The sequence below is a fragment of the Stenella coeruleoalba genome, assembly GCF_951394435.1.
Source record: "Stenella coeruleoalba genome assembly, chromosome: 2".
Classification (NCBI taxonomy): Eukaryota; Metazoa; Chordata; class Mammalia; order Artiodactyla; family Delphinidae; genus Stenella; species Stenella coeruleoalba.
The window spans coordinates 33,075,339-33,098,365 of record NC_137147.1 but is presented as its reverse complement, the minus strand read 5'-3'; the positions used below and the strand labels follow the sequence as shown (position 1 = coordinate 33,098,365).

The 23,027-nt window shown below is 43.1% G+C and overlaps 1 protein-coding gene across 5 annotated transcripts in view; it reads left to right on the top strand.

The window, feature by feature from the left end:
- RAD51B (RAD51 paralog B) overlaps positions 1 to 23,027 on the top strand; it is a 687,571-nt gene that overhangs the window by 546,569 nt on the left and 117,975 nt on the right. For all 5 annotated transcript variants that reach the window (XM_079913113.1, XM_079913114.1, XM_079913115.1 and 2 more), the window contains one exon: positions 12,007 to 12,110. In XM_079913113.1, coding sequence (XP_079769239.1) covers positions 12,007 to 12,110 — 104 coding nt within the window. The remainder of the gene's footprint in view (positions 1 to 12,006; positions 12,111 to 23,027) is intronic.

The following is a 23,027-nucleotide window of genomic DNA, read 5'->3' as shown; positions in this document are numbered from 1 at the left end:
CTGAAGGAACTCAGCAGCCACGCTGAATTCACCAGTGTGGGAAATAAACCCAAAGAACCTTTGGGTTCTTGTCGAAAACTCAGGGTGCTGAGGACGCTGGGATTGCCTCACTAACTATTCAACAGTCTACGTCCCCCCGCCCCCTTCTCAGAACCTTCAGGGGCAACAAACGTGTGTGACGCCAGCATTCCATTCCCCTCCACACATGAAAATACCCTGATTCCTATCGTGATCACTCTACTTCCCAAAGGGGTGCTTAAGATGGGGCCGGAGGAAAGCATACCGGTAAATCTTCGCACTCTGGGCGAGGTGATAATTGAAAGCATTCTCCAGACGATGTGCTCTGGATGCCAAAAGGGAGACAGCTGGGACAGCAGGAGGTCTTAGGATGCCTGGGCTCGGGCCCCAGCTCTGCCCCTGACTAGGTGGGTTTCAATAGTCAAGTAACTTCTTTGTCTATGATATGGGAATAATGATTACACCAATGTTGCAAGTTTGAGGGAAGCAGTATTTATTAATGCACTTTCACTTGGATTCATCCGACGCTCTTATATACTCTGGAGTTTTCAAAGCACCTCAGGGAGTCTGTCTCCTGTCCCACTTCATTCTCTTTACTTTCTGTTCCTGTTCTCACTGAAGAAACAAAGGGAAGCTTGAACTGTGAAAACTGAGCTCTGCTTGGGGTCTAGAAGAAATGCTGGTCAAGGAGCCTGACTGAGGACCTTACTGAGGGTCTCTGCCTGCCTGGGCCCCATCACTAGCCCTGTCCTGTTTCATGCCCCAGGCTGTCAGCTGCCCCTCCTCCACCTTCTGAATTTGGGTTTTGGGTGACCCCTTTGACAACCACTCTAACCAGATGAATTACGGTGTTTCTATAGAGCATTTACATCTCTTCTCTACCCCCTTGGGAAATAGGCCAAAGGGCATTCACCAGAATGATGTCTTCCGTGATGAAAAGGATGCAGATCTACATCACAAGATGTTAGGTGGAGATTTTCTAATACAAATGCATCCATGACATCCATTACCTGCAAAGAAGCCTACAGTTACAAGCAAAACAACAAATGCCTAATATGTGATTTTTTTTTCAAACTTTAATATATATACACAGATGATCTGGGAGAGAGCATTTTGAAAATGCAGACTTCTGGGCATCGCCCCTCAGAGATCCTGACTCATTAGGTTTGGTATGGGGACAAGGATTCTGCATTTTTAAAACAGGTTTACCTGGTTTAGGTGATTCTGCTGCATAAACACACATGTGAAACAATGCCCTAGTTCTTTCTCCAGCCAGTCCTGTGTCCTGATTCTATATCACTGGCCCAAGTCATCTCTTAGGGTTGGCCAACCTATATTTTCACACTAATTTTTTTTTCTTTCTTTCTTTTTTTTTTTTTTGGTAGAAAAAGAGTTCAAACCTACAGAAAAGTTCCAAGGAAAGTACAATGAACTCCTACAAACCCTTCCCCTAGATTGTTAACATTTTGCCACATTTGTTTGCTCTCTCTCATATTATTGTTGTCAATTTATTTTTTATAATATTAATTTATTATTGTTATCTTTGCCGAACCATTTGAGAGTAAGCTTAAACATCGTGACCCTTCATTTCCAAATACTTCAGCACTTATCTCCTAAGAACAAGAACTTCTCTGACATAACCACAATATAATGATCTCACCCAGGAAATTAATGTTGATATAATACCATTATCTAATATACCAGCCATATTCAAACTTTGCCAGGTGTCCTAATAATGTCCTTCATGGCAATTTTTTTTTTTCCTGATCCAAGATCCAGTCCAGGATTAGACGTCGTATTTAGTTGAAATGTCTTTCTGCATTAATGATTTTTTTTAAGCCACTGCTGTTTTCACAGAAATGTTTTTCAAGCACGTATTTCCTGATAAACAACAGCATTTCTTTTCCGCCTCTGTCCTTATTACTTGCAAAGAGCCAGTGATCCAGTGTCAGCCTGAAGCAAAAGCAGACTTACCTGGTCCGGATTCTGCATCAGTCGAGGCCTTGGGAAGGGCGCCTGTCTCCTGGTCCTGGGTTTGCCTTGGAAGCTGATTTCCCAAAGGCAAACCCTGTGACTGTGAGTGTGTCCCTCTGGTCTTTAGTCAAATGGGCTGTCACCTGGCTTATTCATTGTCCAGACTAATTCCTTGGCTATGTAAAGCTACCAAATATTACTTCACTGTAGTTTAAATTTCCCCAGGGTGACCGATAAAAGATATGCCACTTTAAAAACAAACAACATAAATAAGGTAATAACAAATAAAAACAGTTTAAAGAATATATAAATGCCAATGCCAAAAAAAAAAAAAAAGCCACTTTTTACCCTTCCTAGCTTTCTCCAAAGGCAATGCACACATCTGAGGGTGATTTTTTTTTTCCAGCAGCCAGGACTATAAACAATCTGAAGTCAGGATAAGTTGGCGATATTCCTTCTGCTTCAGCCAGGAAAAAAAAGTCACCTGAAAAAAAAAAAAAATCAAATGGTCAAAAAATGAGATGATGACCAGATATAATACACAAGACTTACTAGAATCCAGCTCTAGTATTCTCAGATTCTACAATGAGAGTAGAAAAACAAAGCTCATACCAAGATGGCTGACTGGCATGATTTTAGGAATTCACTTATTTACAGCAAGCAGGTTAAGATACCTTGTTGTGGAAGAAAGCCCATTTCACATAAGCATCTTCCTGGCTTACACTGAATGAAGCCTAAATTAAAAAGAAAATGTCTCAGCTTTTCTTAAATGTTTGGGTTTTTATTTTCTTTGTTTTATTTTGCCAGCATTTACTTAAGGATAGTATGTGTTTTCTCTAGTGAGTGAATTTATTTTTAATTAAAGTGTTCTTTTCAAAGGGTCAGCAGACCTAGCTACAAGCCACTGTTCAGGATTTTTTTTTTTTTTTCCCTTAAATGGAGGATAGCAGGAGGAAAGCTGTGTTATTGGAGAAAGGGTTCAGGGGCCTGGCCTCCTGGGCAATGTTGGGAGCTGAGCTGGGTCGGGGGAGATTGCTCCTTTCTATTCAGACACCCTAGTTCCGTTCTGCTCAAACCTATGTTTTCCTAGCTGTCTTTAAGGACCTTCACGATTGTCACTGCAAACATAGCCAAGACGTCCTGTGCAGTTAACCCCTAGAGAACTTTTGGTTGGTAAATGAGATGGGTTCCGGAATGATCAGTTTTTTGTAAGGTGAGCATCCTCATCCCGATTTCTGGACACTTCCTACAAGATATCTCTGTAGGGTGACCGTACATCTTGGCTTGCCCAGAGTAGTCCCAATTTATCTTTGTTATCCCAATATACTTACTAAAATGTCCCTGCTTCATTTTCAAAAGTGTCCTGGTTGGATGATAACCTACATGTCCACTCTGAGACTATGGGAAACTTAAAGTATTTCCTCCCTGCACAAAAACCAGTGGAGTTGTTTGAGTCGTTTGTGCTGATGCATAACCAGTCTTTATCCTAGTGATTAGCTAACCTCTATTTCTACCTTCTGCTGTGGAGGATTACTCCATCTCTAACTCTTGCATTCCAAAGGTTCTGATCACCCCACCTTTTCTTGCCTTCTTCACATTTCTCACCTTCCTCAGTAATGAGTTTTATTGAAACTTGGACCAGCCTGCGTGTGCTGTGCAAGGAAAGACTGGACTGCAATCACCTCTTTCACCTGTAGCCGAGAGACACTGGGAATGAAATCCTGTGCTTTCCCACAGTGAAGCAGCCTTGCTCTTTACTCAGGCCGAAGGCCTTCCTCCGTGGACAGATACTGTTGAGGCAGTTATTGTGTGGTTTTATGCCTCAGATCCTTTATTTGTACATCTAAAAGAAGACTAATAGCTTTAAAGTATTTTGAGAATCTCAAGGCTCAGAAGATTATAAATAACAAGAGAAATATTTTTCTCATCTAAAATGGCAGCGCAGATACTGTGGTTACTTACTTAATAGATAGCGTGTGGTCGCTGGGCCATTTGCAGCTGATGAGTTTTTTCCAGTGCTCTATTTATAGAGCTAGGTCAGAAATATCACTTCCGTTGGAACTTGACCTACAGACCATTGTCAGTTTTAAAGACCCAAGGAAGTGGTGTGCATGCTCAATACAGCTGTTTCACAGGTTCAGTTAGTGAAGCACAGGCCCCCCAGGAAATTAGTTTTGCTGGTGGATAGATGTCTGAGCCTGTCTCAATCACTTTCAGATGATACCTTTGCTCTGTGGCCTCATGGAGCTTGTAGGTCATCTTGAATCCTTATTCTTGAATACCCTCTCCTTGGCAGTCTTCATCCCTTTTGATTGTCAGCCTGTTCAATGTGGGTCGCTGAAATTCTGGCTTTCTGCATCAAATAGAAAAAGAGCTGATGATCTACCACCAGAAGTAACTTAGGCTAACTTGAGAAACTTGGGAAAAAGCAGACCTAAATATTTCCCTACTTCATCTTTCTATTGGGGCTAAACAAGATTCTCAGTCACTTCCTCAGTCCAAATGAATGACCCAACAACAACCAAAACGACAGTATGCTGAAGCTCAGCAACTTCCATGGGCCTGGGTTTAAGCAGGAGAAACTGAAATTAATGAATGATAATCCCTTTCTAATCCCTACTCTTTCACTCAGACTCCCATCTTTAAGCTTTGTCCTTATGAAGTTGTGTTTGCTGGGACTTGGCCACTGGCCAACACATGTTTACCCATCAAAAGGTTTTAGGAGGTAGGATTGGCTAAGAAAATCCCTAGTTTGGAGAGAAATCTGCTCTTAGGAGAAGGACCCCACGTCTGCACTCTCTTCAGGCTTAAATGGGTGCTGGGTAAGGGCACAAACATTCAAAGACAGCACGTGGAGTAGAGCATTCTCAGACTTCCTGGAAAAAGTGAGGTCCAGAATGAGGAACTAATTTCTTATCATTAAAATACCATAGATTCAAAGTTTTTAGAAAAGGCGAGAACTTTGGAGATAGTTTTGAACAACCCCTTCTGTTCATGGATGAGGAAACTGCAGCTCAGAGAACTGAAGTAACCGGTCGTTACCGAGGCCTGCTCTGATATTCTTTGTTACATCGCTCTCTTCTCCCACCTGGTCTCATTAAAAGCCCACAGCTAAGTCAGAAATAGAGCTCCAGGGTCCTGCCTTCCATCTAGCAGCCGGCCATATGCTATCATGCATTGTATAGGACACGCTTCAGGATGTGAGGATGAGAGGTCAGAAGGAGCATCCTCTCATTACCACTCCAGTGGTAACATACCGTCCCTTTCCCCGAACTTATTTCAGTACTGAAATCATTTGTAAGTATTTTAATTCTTTTTCGTTTTTTAAAATTTCCTCTTTCTAGTCTCAGTAAGTTGTCTTTCATCTAAAGGGGAAGGAGGGACTGAGTGTCCAGAATACCCAGCCCGCTTAAGCCATGAACTTCTCCTTCCCCTCTGTTCCTATTCTGGGAATCACTGCTTTGTTTACACGTTTTTGTTTTTTTTTTTTAACATGGAAAAGTCTAGTCTTTTAAAGTTGACCCTTTTGCTGCAGGGCACACTTTTATGTTATGTACTGGAGATTCAATTTGACCTCCCAGAAATGCTTATTAGCACAGGAGTCATAAATTGAAATGTTTTCAGAGAAGGAACTTCCTCACTGAAAGCTCCCCAACAGCCCCCTTCTGAACACTGACACTGGTTGGTACCAGAGGCCCATTACCTTTTTGGAAATCAAGGCTACTTAGCAACCTGATTATCCTCCTCCAGTCTGATTGCACAAGAACTACGCCCTGTGTACAGAGCAGAGAGAGAGAGCTTCCTGCCTTGTAAGAAATTTGTCTTCATAACCAGCTCCCACTCCAAAGGAGTAGGGAATTGGATCTAAAGACAGTAGTCATGAAAGATATTCCAGAATCCAAATTCTGTTGTTTTTAACCACTTCACTCCTGAACTTTACTAACCTGCCTCCTTACTAGAAGAATAAAAAAATGTGGAAGGTGATGATTAAACTTTTTTTCTCCCTAGAATTTCATCTGCAGTGTTTGATCATCATTGTTCCTGTCATTCGTACATATCAAGTATCTTCATCTAAGGGTCACCAAGAACCTTTGGTTGCCTGGAGGCAAGAATTATTATTCATATTTTACAGATGGGTAAGCAATTACAGAAAGAGAACATGCTTTGACTGACCTAAAAGGGTCTCTGAGAGAGCAGAGTATGAATATTCCCCCTGTCTTTTTTAGAGAGACCTGACTTCAGTGTAAATAAATTAGATTTTCTCTCTGTGGCTTAAGCAGGCACTTCTACAAGCTCAATCCTGTGACAATGAAAAATCCCCAATATTGAAAATATTTTCAAAACCCAGTTCACTTACTTGATTTTTTTAATTTGTATTGGGATCAACCAAATTCCAGTACAATGAACTCATACTGCCTTGGCAGACATAAATGTCACAGTCATCAAAAAGGAGCGACGGAGAGAATGCCCCAATTTTTATTCCTTCTGCTTAAAATGAGCATAGAAAAGATTCACTTATCTATTTCTTGACCAATTAGGTCATTGGGCAGGAAATCACCTTTCCTGAAAAGCCAGTAAGCAGATTCCTTCTACCTTAACTTTCCCATAAACAGCATTAATGATCATTTATGCCAGCCTCACATAGGAATGCTTAAAAGTCAAAAGACATTAGGGACCACTGAGTTTTCTAGTTGAAAATAAAGTTACAAATTTATAGTAACTGACAGCTTCCCCACTTCTCTTTCTCAAGCCATCCCACCACCTATAACCACCCTTCAATTGTTTTTCCATATTCAAAGCCCTATTAAGTGAAAATATTTTTCAATCCTGCCCAGATTTTTTTAAGCCTCCAACAAGAGAGGGTCAGTTTCAGGCCATCTGATTTGCATGAATCCAGTGGCTGGGCCAGTTGAGCGAGGTTAAATAACTTGCCAAGCCAGAGCATGCATCGTCTTTCTGGAAACCCCTTGCCCTGGATTATCACTGTATATCAGAACAAAGGAAGCCGAGTGTAGAGCCTGAGTGACACACAGAGTTCAGATGAGTTGATAAGATGCTCACAACATACTTCCATCAGTGTCTTCCCAGAGATGGGCCTCTGGGCTCTTCAGGCCCTTCCCAGCCGCCCACCCCTCCCCACTCCCACCCCGGGCTGGCAGAGTAGCCAGCTATTTGACATAATGAGCCTGGAGAAGGCTAATTGGAGTAGTGGTTAAGACCCAGTCATATACATGCTACTATATATAAAATAGATAACCAGCAAGGACCTGTATATCATAGGGAACACTACTCAATATTTTGTAATAACCTATAAGGGAGAAGAATCTGAAAAAAAATACACACACACACACACACACACACACACACACAACTGAATCACTTGCTGTACACCTGAAACTAACACAACATTGTAAACCAACTATACTGCAAAAAAAAAAGACTCAGCCTGGTTTCGAATCCTTGCTCTATCATTAACCAACCGTGTGACCTTGGGAGAATTACTTAATCTCTTATAGCCTTGGTCTGTCAATAGGGATGATGATATCACCTACCTCATAGGGTGGTTGTAAGGATCAGAAAAGATGTACCTAAGATATGAAGCTCAAATAAGATGTAAGCCCTCCTTATTTAAAGGGCTTACCTAGTGCCTAGCTTATAGCACTTTAAAAATATTGTTTTTCCTTATCATTTAACTTTCAAGGCCCTGCTGTTATTGCTCTGGTGGTGGCTTAATGTTTGTGAGCACTCCTGAAGATATATCTCCTCAAGCTTGCCCACTTAAGGTTTCCACTGAAAACTTCTCCCTGGTTATTTTCACTCATGGCCCTTGGTTAAGAACCCCAGCTTACCTGTCTGACAAGCAGCCAGGCATGTGGGTACTTTTTTTAATACTGTTTTCATTGGTTTGGGCACATGGAATTCTTTAAATAGCCACTATTGGTCAGTTGTGGCTCTGACCCCTATAAACATCTTCTAGGCCTGGGAAGTGCACCTACAGTCGTATCACCACAAATTTTTTTGGAGTGCTTAACTAATTAGCAGCTCCTAATTATTCACACGTAGCTCTTTCTTGGCAAACTCAGGCTCACGTCATGCTATGACTTAGTGGGCATTGAAGCAACAAGTTTCTAGAGTTTGCTTGAAAAATGTAAATCTATTAATTTTGGCTTAAGCAAGGTAGAATGAAGAATGTAAATCTGCTGCTAAAACAAATAGATACCATGGTTCAAAGTTTAGTAAGAATAACTTACTGACTATTCAACCACTATTTATGAAGCATCCTCTGGGTCTCAGACTTCGTGATCAGGCATACTACCATAAGTCAGACATGGATTTGGCCCTCTTAAAATATACATTAGGGGTGGTCAGAAAAGCACGCAAGTTATATACCACAGGGTTAAAAAATGGCGGTAATGTGAGACAGTGAGCTGAGTATTATGGGCGTTTGGAGGAGGAAGGCATTATTTCTGTGATGATCAGGGAGGTGGCGTGTCAGAAGTGGTACTGAAGACTGCACGGGCATAGAGGCATTCAGGTGTGGAGGCGGCACGAGGAAGGAGTGATTAAATCGGAGCAGAGTCTTTACGAAGTGGGATGGAGGGAAGAGGTGTGGAGAGGCAGGTCGGGCACAGCTGCAAGAATGCCAGTCTTAGGAATTTAGAACTCTTTAAAGGCACTTGGGAGCCGCCAAAAGTTTCTGAGCAGGCTGATCATAAGTGGCAGGGCAGCGCGCTTAGATGTGTGCTTGGGGAGATTAATCGGGCAGTAGAAGAGAGGATGCTTTCGTAGGGAGAAACTGACAGGAGCATGGAGAGCCGCGAGAAAGTGACAGCAGCCATCCCCCCAGGGGAAAGCTAATGTGGGTCTGATCTAGGTTGGGGTGGGATGAATGGATGTAAGTGAGACTTTACAGGGAAATCAATCCGTCTTCACAGTTTCTTGGAATTGAGAAGCACAGGAGAGGGAGACATTTTTAAATGGAACTGAGGTTTCAAGCCAGATTCACTGGAAGGCCAAAGAAGGAGGAGTACGTTTATACAGGAAGGGATGAGCTCAATTTGAAGATACTGAGTTTATGGTGCCCAAATTCATTATGTCAGGCAGGAAGATCTTGTGGTTGAAAATGGGGGACAGGTGCTGAGGTTAAGTGGGAGGTTGAGACAAAGGCTTAGAAATCATCCACCTGTGGGTGTCGTCCTTGTCAACAGTGAGGACATGCCATATGGAGCAGGCATTGCAAGCTTGGTGAGAATGACTCATATGTGGCTCATCAGCATGTTTATTTATGTGCTTTTAAAATTTTTTAAAATAAGCCAACATTTTCCAATCAGAAGATTGTACTTAAAGTGTTGATTTTAAAAATTAAAAGATCAAAAGGTGTGGCTAACCGTGAACTCATATTGCCATGTGACAACAGCAGCTGGAGCTGAACAGGGGCTGTCCCCTTGAGATCATGTCTAATTCACCACAGTCTCCACTACTCCCCGTCATCTCCTAACACTTAATATTTAGACAAAAAGTAGATTAATGATTGCCTAGGGCTCCAGGGCAGGAAAGAGGGGCTGGAGGCTTATGGCTAAGGGATATGGAGTTTCTTGGGGGGTGATGAAATGTTCCAGAGTTGATTGTAGTGATGGTTGATCGACTCTGAATATAGTAAAAACCATTGAACTGTACACTTTAAATGGCTGGATTGTACAACATGTGAATTATCTCGACAAAGCTTTTGGCAAAAATGCAAGAAAAAGGAACATCAGTGGCCACTGCCCTTGCAGTGTTGGTTTTCTTAAAGCAGAAAATAATTTTCTGTTATGTGTCTCTATCAAAAAGGGGGAAATGAAAGACAGACTTAGAGGGTCATGTATTTCAAGAAAAATGGAAGAGAGTACATCTGTTTGTGGTAGTGAAGACTTTCTACGTGTTAAAATGCAGACACCTGGCCTCTTTATTGATGTACATTACCTTCCCAGCCACTGAAGGCAGGTGGGTGTTAGGGAAAAAACTGGCCATGGCCAGCTCCCTGAGGTCCACCCACGACTAAGGGGAGAGGGAGAAGAAAAGCGGAGAAGGAAAAGGAATACTCAACATGGTTGATACAAGGAGAAGCAGAAGAAGCCAGTACATTGGATGCCGGAAGAGGGGGAAGCTTTATCAGGTCAAGGAGGGTGGGGACAGAGAAGTCAGGAGGTTAAGGGACCATCCATTGAGAGAAATGGGGCCAGAGAGAGACGCAGATGAAGATGATGACAAAGCATTCAGAACACCTAGTTCAGAAGTTAGTATTTTATCCTCAGGCACAAGGACTGTGGAAGGATTTTAGGGGAGTGGTGTGATCAGATCAGCACAGTCTAGATTATATGTTTTCAAATTAATTCGTGTGTGTTTTGAATTGTGTGCACGATGAGCCAAGGTCACCCTAAACTTTATTCTTTCCTTCGCTCAGTTCTCCCTCCCTCTGAAATCCCCAGGTTTGTTGAGGCCCTGGATGTTGATGCCATCCAGTTCGTTCCCATACCTGCTTGAACCAGAGAAAACATAGGGATGTTTTTTGCTATCCCATGGGTTCTCACCATCGGCACTATTTTGTCTGGGGCGGAATAATTCTTTGTGGTGTGGACTGGCCTGTGCCTCATAGGATGTTTAGCGGCATCCCCGGCCTCTACCCTCTAGACGCCACAGCACTCCCACCTAGACGTGACCCACGGAATCACCTCCAGCCTAGAACCACTGAATTCCATTCATCTGTTGCTCTATTTGATCCCAGGAGCTTAAGACCATGCAGAGCTGGGAGGCCACCCTGAAAGATGCTGACCCAGAAAAGAGGAATTCCTGTTCCACACAGAGGGGTGACTATCAGATGATGCCCTGAGCAGGCAACAGATGAGAAACTCAAGCCCTCATTTTGCTTTGGCTGATTCAGTGGACTTCAGCCTTTTGGTACTTGGTCTCCTCATTGGAAAGAGATGGCATCTTGAGGATACAAGGCAAACTACAAATCCCACTATGCCCCCTTAGGCTAAGACTCATCTCATGGCCCAGGGCCAAAGTGAGCACAGGAGTTTGGAGGAGACCTCAGGATGCGCTACATATGCTAGTGGGGGCTGGCTTCTAAGTGCTGGGACTTGCGAGCCCGCCTCTAATGCAGAAGAAACAGGAGGAGTGCAGGAATGGGTTCCTCCTGGTGATGTCAGGAGAGATCAGTGAAGCTCTGGAGATGTCAGAGAGTAGCTGAAGTACAACTTGGTGTAGACTAGAAACTCGGATAAATTTTACTTCAGATCCTCCCCCTTATAGGAAAGTCTTAGAAAGTAAAAGAATGTTTCTCTTGGGATAAGAATGTCTAATACAGATTAGATATGAAATGGTGAGATCTTCCAGATTCCTCTTCTGGGTGCGTGTACATTCCGCGGTTGGAATGGCATGGGAATTTTATATACATATGCCACCGCTTCCATATGGATAAAGAAAATTGAATTAAGACTCTTATCAAGCTGAAAAAGTCTTAACAACTCTATTAAACTAAGACTATTTCATAACTGGCTCTTATTCTGTGTAGTAGGGTCATGCTTTTCTGCCATTATTAAACTGAGACTATTTCATAACTGGCTCTTATTCTGTGTAGTAGGGTCATGCTTTTCTGCCATTATTAAACTGAGACTATTTCATAACTGGCTCTTATTCTGTGTAGTAGGGTCATGCTTTTCTGCCATGGATGTTGAGTGGCTTGTTTTATTATTAGCAATGGCTCCAAGCTTCCTTGCAGTGCAACCTCTTATTGATACATAACTCTGTTATCTCTGAGCCCAGTGGTGGTTACTTTCATTGAGGCTGAAGGAAACCCATGCTGGCTTTTCTTTTTAGTCTCTTCCTTCTCTCCTTCATCAACTTTTGTGGTAAAGACCTGGGCTCCCGAGTACTCTCTGAGCAATGAGCAGTGACTGGACTTTTGTTTATGTGAAACACCATGACAAGATAAGGTGTCCATAATCATGGTTTTGCCCTGTTTCGTTTCAGGCATTTCTGGATCCAGCTGTGTGACAGCTGCACTAGGAAACACCTGGAGTCACAGTGTGAACACCCGGCTGATTCTCCAGTACCTTGGTTCAGAGAGAAGACAGGTGAGTGCTTTGACAATGTTCTCTGACTGTCAAGGTCAGGGAACAAGATATACCAGCAATCTGAGTGTTCATCTTCTGAAAGCATTGGCCACGCTGTCTGTCCTGGGCCAACACTGTCAGAGGGTGGGTAAGGAAACCAGCCTCCCTGCCTGCCTCAATAGCAGTTCTAATAAAGTGGGGAGACAAGTCACCCACAGGGAAAAAAATACAAAAACAGAGAGTTAGCTTGCCCCCGATGTTTGCCAATAGCTTGTAAGTGACCAAGGTCCACACCCCTAGGGATCTCAAACTCTCTACCTCTAAAGGGTAAATGAATGATCATTTCTCTTAGCTGATATTTGTTGAGGGCTAGATAATTTGTGTACAAATTAGATAATGATGCTGCCTTCTCTTGAGGTTAGTATGTTTTGAAATAATTAGGCCACACAGACCCTGCTAAGTGGATAAACTCTTCCCAGATCCTGGGTACTTTTGCATTAACTTATAAACCAGTAGTTTAAAGTACTGAATGATGCCAGAGCTTATCAAAAGGACAATGACTCTCAGAGCTGTCTCTTTATGTTGTCTATCCTAGACTCAGGTGAGAATTCCCCCCTTCCATCTGGAAAGGTTGCGTTCTACATCTTTCTTGATCTCCCCTCCCACTCCAAAGAAAGGAACACCGCAGTCTGACCCCTTTGGTCAAATGTTTCGTAATTAGGAAGTTTATTTTTCCTGATGCCTAACCTCAACTTTATCCTGCTGTGTGGACCAGGTTCCATCACGACCCCTCCTGCAAGTGGGAGGAAGAAGAAGACAGGGTGATTATTCTGAGTTGTTAGATGGGGCAGAATTCAGAAGCCAGACTTGCCCACCTTGCTAAATATTTAACAAATCCAAGTTATTAATTAAAGAGGCATGAAATATCATGCTGGTGGTCCTTTCTGGGTAAGGTGGTAGGAAGGCAGTTGTTAACATTTACCTGCATTAGGTAAACTAGCTCTTTTTCAAGGAATCAGGAATCATCAAAAACTTTGCTTTTGCAGACATAACATTCTGAGTGCCCTTGGTTACAGACCAGAGGATTCTTCTTAGTTTGCTTGGGACTGTGTAAATAACATTCCAGCTTGATGATTGAGTCAGCCATGTTCTGAGAAGATAGAGCTGCTTGTTTTCACTTAGGGGAACATTCTTGAGTTTTCAGGCCCTGGCGTGCTCATTACCTCAGTGATACATTTTCCCTGATGATTTAAGTGTCCTGGGTTCTAAATCCATCACTTCTCTTTCAGTGGAACACATTCAAAAATGTTCCTGTAAAAAAAAAAAAAAAAAAAAAAAAAAAATTGTTCCTGTAGAACCTAATGACCTTTGGTTTGTACCTTAGGTTATAAATCATGTTAAATAAATACTTGTTTGCAGCTATCAGGGGTATCATTAAGGACTGTCAAGCACTACTACCTAAACTCTAATTTGAGGAAGCAAAATTCCTTGTGAATTCATTCATTTTCACGGATCCTTAACCCTACGCCTTGAAAACTTGTAGTTTATCTCTGTTTTTGATTTTAGATGGTACACACTGATTTGATGATTCAGTTTATTATCTATGGTACCATGGATTCCAGGTTCCCAGATCCTAGTTTTACTAATTCTAGTTAGCATTTATTAGTAAATAAAGAAGTTAGCATTTATTCGTAAATAAAAAGAGCCACATTTTTCTTTTCCTTTTGCTTTAGTAAATTAACCAGTCGTTTCCATTTTGTCAGTGTCAACAAGAAGTAGCTGGTAGGACACATGCTATTATTTTGGGTACCTTTGGTGACTGGAGGATTTTGGTGGCTCTTGGTTCTTGGCTCATAAGGTCAAATGCAGACCACTAGACACAAGAAGAACAGGGAGCAAAGCATGGCTAGATCAGTGACAGTCTATCAACTCATATCCTATTAGATGGGTCAGCAGCGTTAATCTACAAAGGACAACTTGTTACTATCATTACTAATCAATCAAGAGCAGAGTTAAATGTCTTTGAATCATGATTTCAACCAATAATTAGAAATTAAAGTAAAATATGGCCAGTGTTAAAATGGCCACCCCAGGCAAAAGAACATACATTGAATTAATGTATAGAAATGTACATGCCTTTTGGGACCAGTTGTTAAATTTGTGGCTCAGCAACTAGGATAAACGTTGATATATAACAGCGGTCCCCAACCTTTTTGGCACCAGGGACCAGTTTCTTGGAACACAATCTTTCCACGGACTGGGGGTGAGGTGGAGGATGCGTCGGGTAGTGATGCGGGCGATGGGGGGCGATGGGGAGCGGCAGGTGAAGCTTTGCTCGCTCGCCCGCCACTCTCCTCCTGCTGTGCGGCCCGGTTCCTAACAGGCTGCGGACGAGTACCAGTCCGTGGCCCAGGGGTTTGGGACCCCTGATATAGAAAACACATCCCTATCTGATGACCTTATCTCGACTTAGCAGAGGGTGTACCTAATGATTCAGTGAGCCCTTCCTGTGGTCTTACTTCATGACCAAGTAGAGAAGCCATGTGAAGATAAATCTTTTCTGGGATATGTACACAGAACAAGACTTTAAAGCTACCCTTTAAGGTAATTGCACCAAATATTTCCCTTTAACACAATTTAGTAGGAGAGTTTGCCTAGATCATTCTAGGGTAGGCAGACCCATGGAACACCGGCCACTTGGGGAAGATACCAGGGTAGCTTTTTATTTTCATGCACAGGCGGAGGCCACTACACCAAAAGATCAAGGTTATGCAATAAGGATTATGTTTTATCCCCTTTCTACGACACTGAGCTCTACAACAGGGTTTTTGCATGTGAGGCTTAGTCTGAGGCCACAGGGCTGGAAGGGGGTCAGGTCAAGTTGAGCAGATCTTCGAGCCGATTAACCCAAGAGCTGAATTGTATAGTCCAAGGTAAGGAGTCCTCCCTGGGTGATTATTTTCTTTACACCCTGGAAACTTCGTAAAATTATATAACCAAGAAAGAAATCTCCTTATCAGGGCACTAGCCAAGTTAATTCTCTTGTTTATTCTGCTTCGGCGTTGCAAAAAAACCCTCTTAAGAAGCTAGGAAACATTTTCTTTTGGACTAATTTAGCTTTTTATCCATTTGACTTTTATTTACTCTTTCCCTCCTCTGCTTCAATCCTGCCCCACCCTTTTTGCAGCATTTTTATTCTTACCAAAGACATATCCTTAGAGTAGAACTGAAATGGCCTCTACTAGGGATTCTGGGTTGTTTGGTTTTGTTTTGTTTTCAGTTTTTTGGTTTTGTTTTTGTTTTTAATGATCAAAAGTATGTTTTGGTCCACCACGTGCATGGCGTGGGGATGCAAAGGAGTGGAAGGCACAGTTCCTGCCTTCAAGGTTCTTCTGGTCCGGTGCGGGAGATGAACCAAAATGCAGTGTGTGAGTTAAAGAGCAAACTCACAGTGAGATACCGTCACAGGCAGTGTTTGATTTGTGATCTAATAAGTGTTTAAAACAGTAACTGCGTTGAAGCCAGAGGAAGGTAAACTCATCAGAGGCACATTCATCTTTTCAGGAGAAGGTGGGACTTGAGTATCACTTATTTATTTACTTATTTAAAATAAATTTATTTGTGGCTGCGTTGAGTCTTCGTTGCTGTGCACGGGTTTTCTCTAGTTGCGACGAGCGGCGGCTACTCTTTGTTGCACTGTGAGGGCCTCTCATTGCGGTGGCTTCTCTTGTTGCGGAGCACGGGCTCTAGGCGCACGGGCTTCAGTAGTTGTGGCGTGCGGGCTCAGTAGTTGTGGCTCGCGGGCTCTAGAGCACAGGCTCAGTAGTTGCGGCGCACGGGCTTAGCTGCTCTGCGGCATGTGGGATCTTCCTGGACCAGGGCTCGAACCCGTGTCCCCTGCATTGGCAGGCGGGTTCTTAACCACTGAGCCACCAGGGAAGCCCCGAGTATCACTTTAAATCATAGTTTCTCAAGCCTGGCTGCACTTCCCACTCACCACAGGGGCACTTACAAAATACCAACGCCAGGGCCGCACCCCAACCAAGTAAATCCAAATCTCTGCTGGTGGGGCCAGGCGTCAGTGTTCATTTTGTTTATAAAGCTCCCCCCAGTGATTCTACTGTGCAGCCAAGGTTGAAAACCTCTTGCCTTAAATAGATCACACTAGGTGAGTGAGAAAGGACAGGGAAGATGTGGGGGTGAGGATGAACGGCAGAAGAAGAGCAACAGAAGGGCAAGTCACATGTTCAGAAGACACAGGCTGGGGTTTGCCTCCTAACAAGAGCAGAGGGTTTGTGTATGCATTCATTTGACGAACGTTTATTTAATCAGCTCTTCTCTGCCATTTACTATGTAAGATGCTAGAGATTCAAAGTATAAGTTGATGTCCTGTAGTTGTTCACTGTGTACCTGGGGAAACAGATAAACATGTGAAGAGTACATGCTGTACCAGCGTCAAGCATCCAGTGAGCGTAGAGGCGGGGATGGGTGCCACAGCAAGGGAAGGTTCTGGGGGATGAATGAGGCGGCAGCACGCAGAGTGGATTGGCTGAGGACTCCCTTGGGCAGCTCTCACAGTAACCAGGTGCCTTGTAACCAGGGACTGGAAAAGTTAGAATGAGGGTGGCTATACTTGAAAGAATGATGAAAAAAACTTGATGAAATATTCATACTATTTCTCATCAGATCCTCATGAAGTCTGTTTGTACAAACCACATATGGGATTATATAAATTTTTAAGTGCCCTGGAAGGAGTAAAGAAGTAAATTAATCCCAACTAAGCTTCACACCCCCTTGATGAAATAAATATTATGACTCTCTTATTTCAACAAATTGGAAAGAGGTGACTTTTTCGTATAGGAGGTTTATTTAAATGGACTTTATAATAATATTTTCATCTTCTACTTAGAAGGTACCTTGAAATTACAGAACACTGGAGGGAAGAGCCTAAAGTACCCAATAAATTGTTGACAAGACCAACGCTGTTACTCAAACTCTTGATTCTTACTTGAATTCTCAGGCTTTTCTCGAAGTCCCAGGTTTTTTTTGTTTTTTTTTTTTTGCGGCACGCAGGCCTCTCACTGTTGTGGTCTCTCCCGTTGCGGAGCACAGGCTCCGGATGCGCAGGCTCAGCGGCCATGGCTCATGGGCCCAGCCGCTCCGTGGCATGTGGGATCTTCCCGGACCGGGGCACGAACCCGTGTCCCCTGCATCGGCAGGCGGACTCTCAACCACTGCGCCACCAGGGATGCCCCCAGGTTGTTTTGCATCTTGGAAGTATATAGTGTTTCCTTTCTGGTGATGTAATTCTTTGCTCAGTGTCCGTTTTGTGTATTAAAAGACTCAAATACCATCACTGTGACTATTGTGATGGTGTTTGAGTCTGTAATACTGCAGCCCTAATCAGCCCCTCTTCCTTCAGTCTTGCCCACGGTTAAATCTAGTACCTGTCTCTAGTCTTGCATTTGTGAAACCTGAATTGTGAGCCCCTTGAAGGCTGTGACTGAATCTTAGCTGTGTAGCCTCAGAGGCAAGGCAAATGCTTGACACTTACACATTCAATGCATGTCTTTTGAAAATGAAAAAGAAAGCAGAAGCAAACTCCTTGCATCATACGTGAACCCAGTCTTAAGGCAGAAGGACATACTGCTTATTTAAATCACTCTTCCCCATAGGATTTGAGTTTTGCAGTGTCAGAGTTCCTTTAAAGTATTAGTAATTGTCATTTTAAAAGGTTAGCAGCAAACCTTGTAATTCAAGCAGATACTTCTATAGAAATACTGTAAGAATATTGAATATAGGAATATCTTTTGGTAGAACCAGCCTGCTGGGAGCTGTGGGAGAGTAGGAACCAGGCTTCCCTTGAAATCCTAGTTGGAATTCCTTTGTGTAAGCAAGCCAGAGACCTAAACACAGACCGAGGCAGAGCGAGGGAGGGGTTCTGCCGCTGCTTTCAGGGAACACAGCCTGGGGACTTTGGCCAAAGGGAAGGATAAGAAATCTTTGCTGCTATCTTCCACAGGTCTTACGTTCTCCTCTCTGTGGTTGGAAAGGCTTAATGAAGGACTGAATAACTAAAGAAAAGATGATAAATCTTTTCTCCCAGATAAGCTGAAGGGCAGCTCTGGGACAGGAATGTCAAACATATATCCACGTTCACCGAAACAAAGACAGACCTTGGAGATGATGTTTTTACCTGATACAAGTCATAGTTTTATGTACCCCTCTACCTTTGTAAAGTGGTTCCAGGGCATTCATCATGTTTGTTCCCTTGTTTTCTGCCCCAGCTCATCTGCTTGTCTTAGGCAAAGAGACATTTTTTTTCATGGTGACTTGATCCAACCAGAGGAGAAGTTTGGCTGTGCTGCCAGGGTGGGAGAAATTTCGTTTTAAGCATAAATATCTGCAGAAATAGCAAAGGGAACAGAGAATCCCAGACAAGTACATTGCCTTGGGTATAAATGTTCCCTCCCTTTTCGGAGCTGCTCAAGTGAGAAATCTAACCTGCTGCCTACACTCTTCTATCAGAAGTGCTCTAACAGGTATTGAGAGACGGGGAGAATGTATAAAAGGGGAACCCAAAAGGGGGACTTCTAAAGGGATTCTTTTTTCAGGTCACCAGGTAAGTGTATTAAAATGTAAGGAAATTCCACCTGAAAGTATGTAATAACAGCAAATGAATACAGTGAACTAAGACTCAGAGCAGAAAGACAGGCTCTGACGGAGAAAGGGTAACTCACGTACCTAAGTGCACACTTCCTGTTTCTATCTCCACGTTCGAAATAAAAATATCAATATCTTTCCCACCACTCACAAAAACAAAAAACAAAAAACCCAAACTCCATGGGGCTCCCTTTGAAAAAAGTCAGTGTGCTCCAAAAATCACTACTTCTAAATGGGGTCAAGTAGGGAAAACTTACCCTTGAAGAGGTTCCATTGGAAATTGACAGTTAAAAATGCAGGGGTACAACTGCCCCCAGCTTCTGATGGGGGTGCCCCTTTCAGATGTTTTGGCTGTGATAGACCATGTACCTCTACTGAGAGAGAGAGCCCATGTTCCTAGGAGATTTTGAGCCACGTGAGGTCAATAAAAAATAAAAATCAAACCAAAGCAAGGGTTGGGGAACCACCATAGAGTTTTAAATGTCTTTTATTTTTTAATCAATTAGAGTTGCAAAATTAATTGTTACCACCATTTCAAAAAGGAAAAGGTAATTTAACACTAAAAAGTAGAAAGGATGTGTCTGTGAATAAGAATACTGCTGTAACTTGAATACATTTGTTTTTATGGAAGACTTAGTACATGTCCTCATTTCTCTCTTTGAGGAACACAGTCTCTGACTGCCAGGGGCTGGATGGGCGGTCCAGTCACTGAATGTTTAGGTGACTTCCCCTGTGATGAGCCACTCATTTCACAGGTATTTTGTCACCTCCGTCATTCTCCTCCAGCTCTGACTAGTTTTATTTTTACACGCTGTCTGGTACCAAATCTCCTTATTCAGTGACCCTCTCAGTTCTAACTTGCTAAGTAAACCAGGGCAAATAGATGAACGAGAGATTTCTAGGGAAATCTCAGCCGTTGTAGTAAGTAGAAGAGACGCAGGGCTTTGGAGCCAAACTGAAGACCTCATTGTCAGGCTAGGGACAAAGGAAACATAGGAACAACATAGGAAACAGCTACAAGGTCTCTTGGACAAGGCAGTGACCTGGAAATCAAGGATGCTGACATTTATTTGGCTCATTTGAAAATGAAGTTTGGACAGGATGTTGTATTTTAGCCTTGGTTGGTTAGCTATGAGTGAGAAGGAAACGAGGCAACATCTTTGGTTAGGAAAAGCAAAGGCGAGAGAAAGATTCAATATCTACATAAACTACAAACTGATTTACAAATGAACCAGCACTTTCACTAGAACGAAAACATTTAGAATATGACAGTGTCCCGCGTGAGATGCCCTCTAGGGATCATCTTAGCCAGTGATTGTCAACTACAGTGAATTTAAGAATCCCAGGTGTTTGTTAACAATGAAGATTCCCAGGCCCCACCCCCAGTGACCACTCAGGGAGGGTAAGCACTTCCAGTGGTTCTCACACGGGTGGTCCTCAGACCCACATTCTTTTCTAGTCCCTTCACAGGGGGGTGAGCAATTAGGGGTGACTTATTCAGGGTCACACAACTACTACGCAGTAGAAATGGAACTGGAATTAAATTCTCCCAACTTCTAATCTGTTGCTATTTTCACTTTGCTGACTTTTAGTAGGAAAACTCTGGGCAAAAAAGTCCTCAACCCAGTCAAATTACTAGGTTTGCAGGCAATGTGATATTTATATTTCCTCTGACTTTCAGTGGTTCATGAAAAGGTCCTATAGAACTCTGCAGACAAATATTTTTGAAAGGCACCATCCCACCCCACATTGCAATGAATTACCAGATAAAAGTCAGCATTTTAAATTCTTGGGCCCAGACATGTGAATAAGTGACTTTTTCCAAGTTGAACTTCACCGTGAGCATGGACTTCCCAGTGGAATGACTTACAGACAATCCTGCAAACAAGTCTGGCTTCTCTCATTGCCCCTCTCCTGCAACTGTCGTTTGTGCTCAGGGAGGGTAACCCTTAAAATCTTGAGCTTCCTGTTGCCTATCTTTGTAGGCTAAAGGTGTGCAATGGTTTGAGAGAACTGGAGTTCTCTGGTCTTTCGTGTGTCTGGTCTTCTTAGCATGGGAGAAGCTTTGTAGTTATATTTTTTAGTCTTTGCATCTTTAGTTTGAAAAGTCAAGAGTGGGACAGAGAGAGGAAAGGAGGCAGGAGGTAGGCCCTGGGGGGACCCATTTTCTACCATCTTGGAGTCCCACTGTTTGGTATTGAAGAACATCCTTTCTCTGTTCTGGTGCTCCAGGCAACACTAATTTAAAGCCTCTTTAATCTTCAGGAACAGAAGGGGGTTATTAGCCTTTACTGAGTACCTACCTTTGTGGGTGTCATATTTGATAACTCCATGTACATTTTTCCATGAACCCCCGCGACAGCCCTTTAGCATAGATCTCATCATCTACCTTTTTATCAACAGAAAAACCGAGCTAAGGGGATAAATGATGTGTATCCGGTAGTAGTATTGAGATTTGAAACCAAGTTTGTGTAACTCCGGAGCTTAAGTGTTTTTGTTTTTGTTTTTGGCCATGCCATGTTCTCTGAGATGCAGGGATTTATTTTTAATTTAGGAATAAAGTGAGATGCTAGAAAACGAAGCCTCGACTTAGTGATGATTCTTTTGGCTTACAACGGATAGTCCTTATTATTTTTCTCTCTGACTTTTCCGTGAGGATGACTGGATCGCGAATGTCATTTAGCTTACCTCCAAAGCTTGCTGAATTACATATTAGAGCGGCACTTCTCACTCTGGGGCAGGGACACTAGGAAGGAGAGGATGGGCTGCTTCTTGCTGTTTATTTGACTTGTGACTACTGGCATGTGACTGAATGCTGCCTGCCCTGTCTGTGTATATGATTTGAAAAGCACAGCTTGTCACATGTGTGGCCTAAGCAAGGTCCACCTTGGAGAACTTGTTGTCTGGTTGCTATGGATGGGGGAGTATGCCTGCCTGCGGTGGTGCACAGCCTGGGCCTGTGACCTCTGCTTCTCTCCCAGGGGTCAGCTGTGGCTGTGAGGGTCGCAGCGTGGGACAGTACTGGTTTGCATTTCAGCCTAATTGGAACAGTGCACGGGGTGGGGTTCAGGCCCTTGCAAAATCTTAACGGCTTATGAAATTAGGTGTAGGGGCATGGAAAGCAAAGGATTTACATGATGGAGGTGTGAGGGAAAATGAATCAGATATGTCTGTAGCATTTGGTTTGAATGTATGTAAGTCCAGTTGTGTTACCATAACATTTTATGATATGCTAAACGTTATCTGATGCACGATTGGTTGTCAGCTGCAATATAACTCATTGAGCTTTCCTGATGTCTGCTGATCTAGGTAATCTGGGATTTTCAGTTACCGTACAGTTGACCTGCTGATTCCTTCCTTCCCTCAACCTTCCTCTTAGCCTGTTGCTCCTCTCTGCACACCCACCCTCCAGTCACCTTCCCTGGATTTTTAAGTCGGTCAGTGGCTCCTGGCAACTGCCTTAGAGTTCAAACGCCTGAAGCAGAGATTTTTCCACAGAGGGTCTCTTTCTGAAAATTTCACTTCTTGGCTTGGCAGTGCTTAAGAGTTCTGGCATCTAGGACAAAGAACATGTGTGCTTGAGTCTTGGACCCTTGTTTTATTGTTACCAAAGGGACTGTGATTTTGAGAACACCTTTGCAGAGCCAAGCTACAGTGGCCCTGCCCACTGCCTGCTTGCTGAATCCTCCACTCAGACTTGGCAATGAGAGGCTGAGCAGGGATTATGATCCATGACTCGAAGTAACAAAATTCTCTGAGTGTCAGGCTTCCAGAAAGAGGCACATCAATAAAAACCTCTAAAAGTTAGAATTGAGGCATCTGGTGTATCTGGAAGGGATTGAGCACAGATCACCCGAAGTCTCCACAGCCCTGGCTTTCTGGTTGCTTTGCTCGGTCTACCCGACCATTTATTGAGAGTTTCCTCTGTGCCAGTTGCTGTGCTAAATGCTTGGTGGGCATTTTCTTGTTCAAGCCTCACAACTACCCTGTGAGAGATGTGTTACTAGGTACACTTTAGAGATGAGCATCTTGAGGTTTACAGAGCTTTTAAAAACTGCTCTGAATCACATAGCTTCTAAGGGGGTCCCCCCATACATATACACTCTTTTCCCTACATGCTTCTGTTCTTAACCATTATCCTGTCCTGAGCCCCATGTTAATGTAAGATGATTCACACACACTGCTTGGAATTAATTGCTGAACATTTCTCCATTCAGCCACTGGGGTGTGGCCACCTTCAATGGTTGTATCAGGTAGAATGCTCCCTTCAAAGAG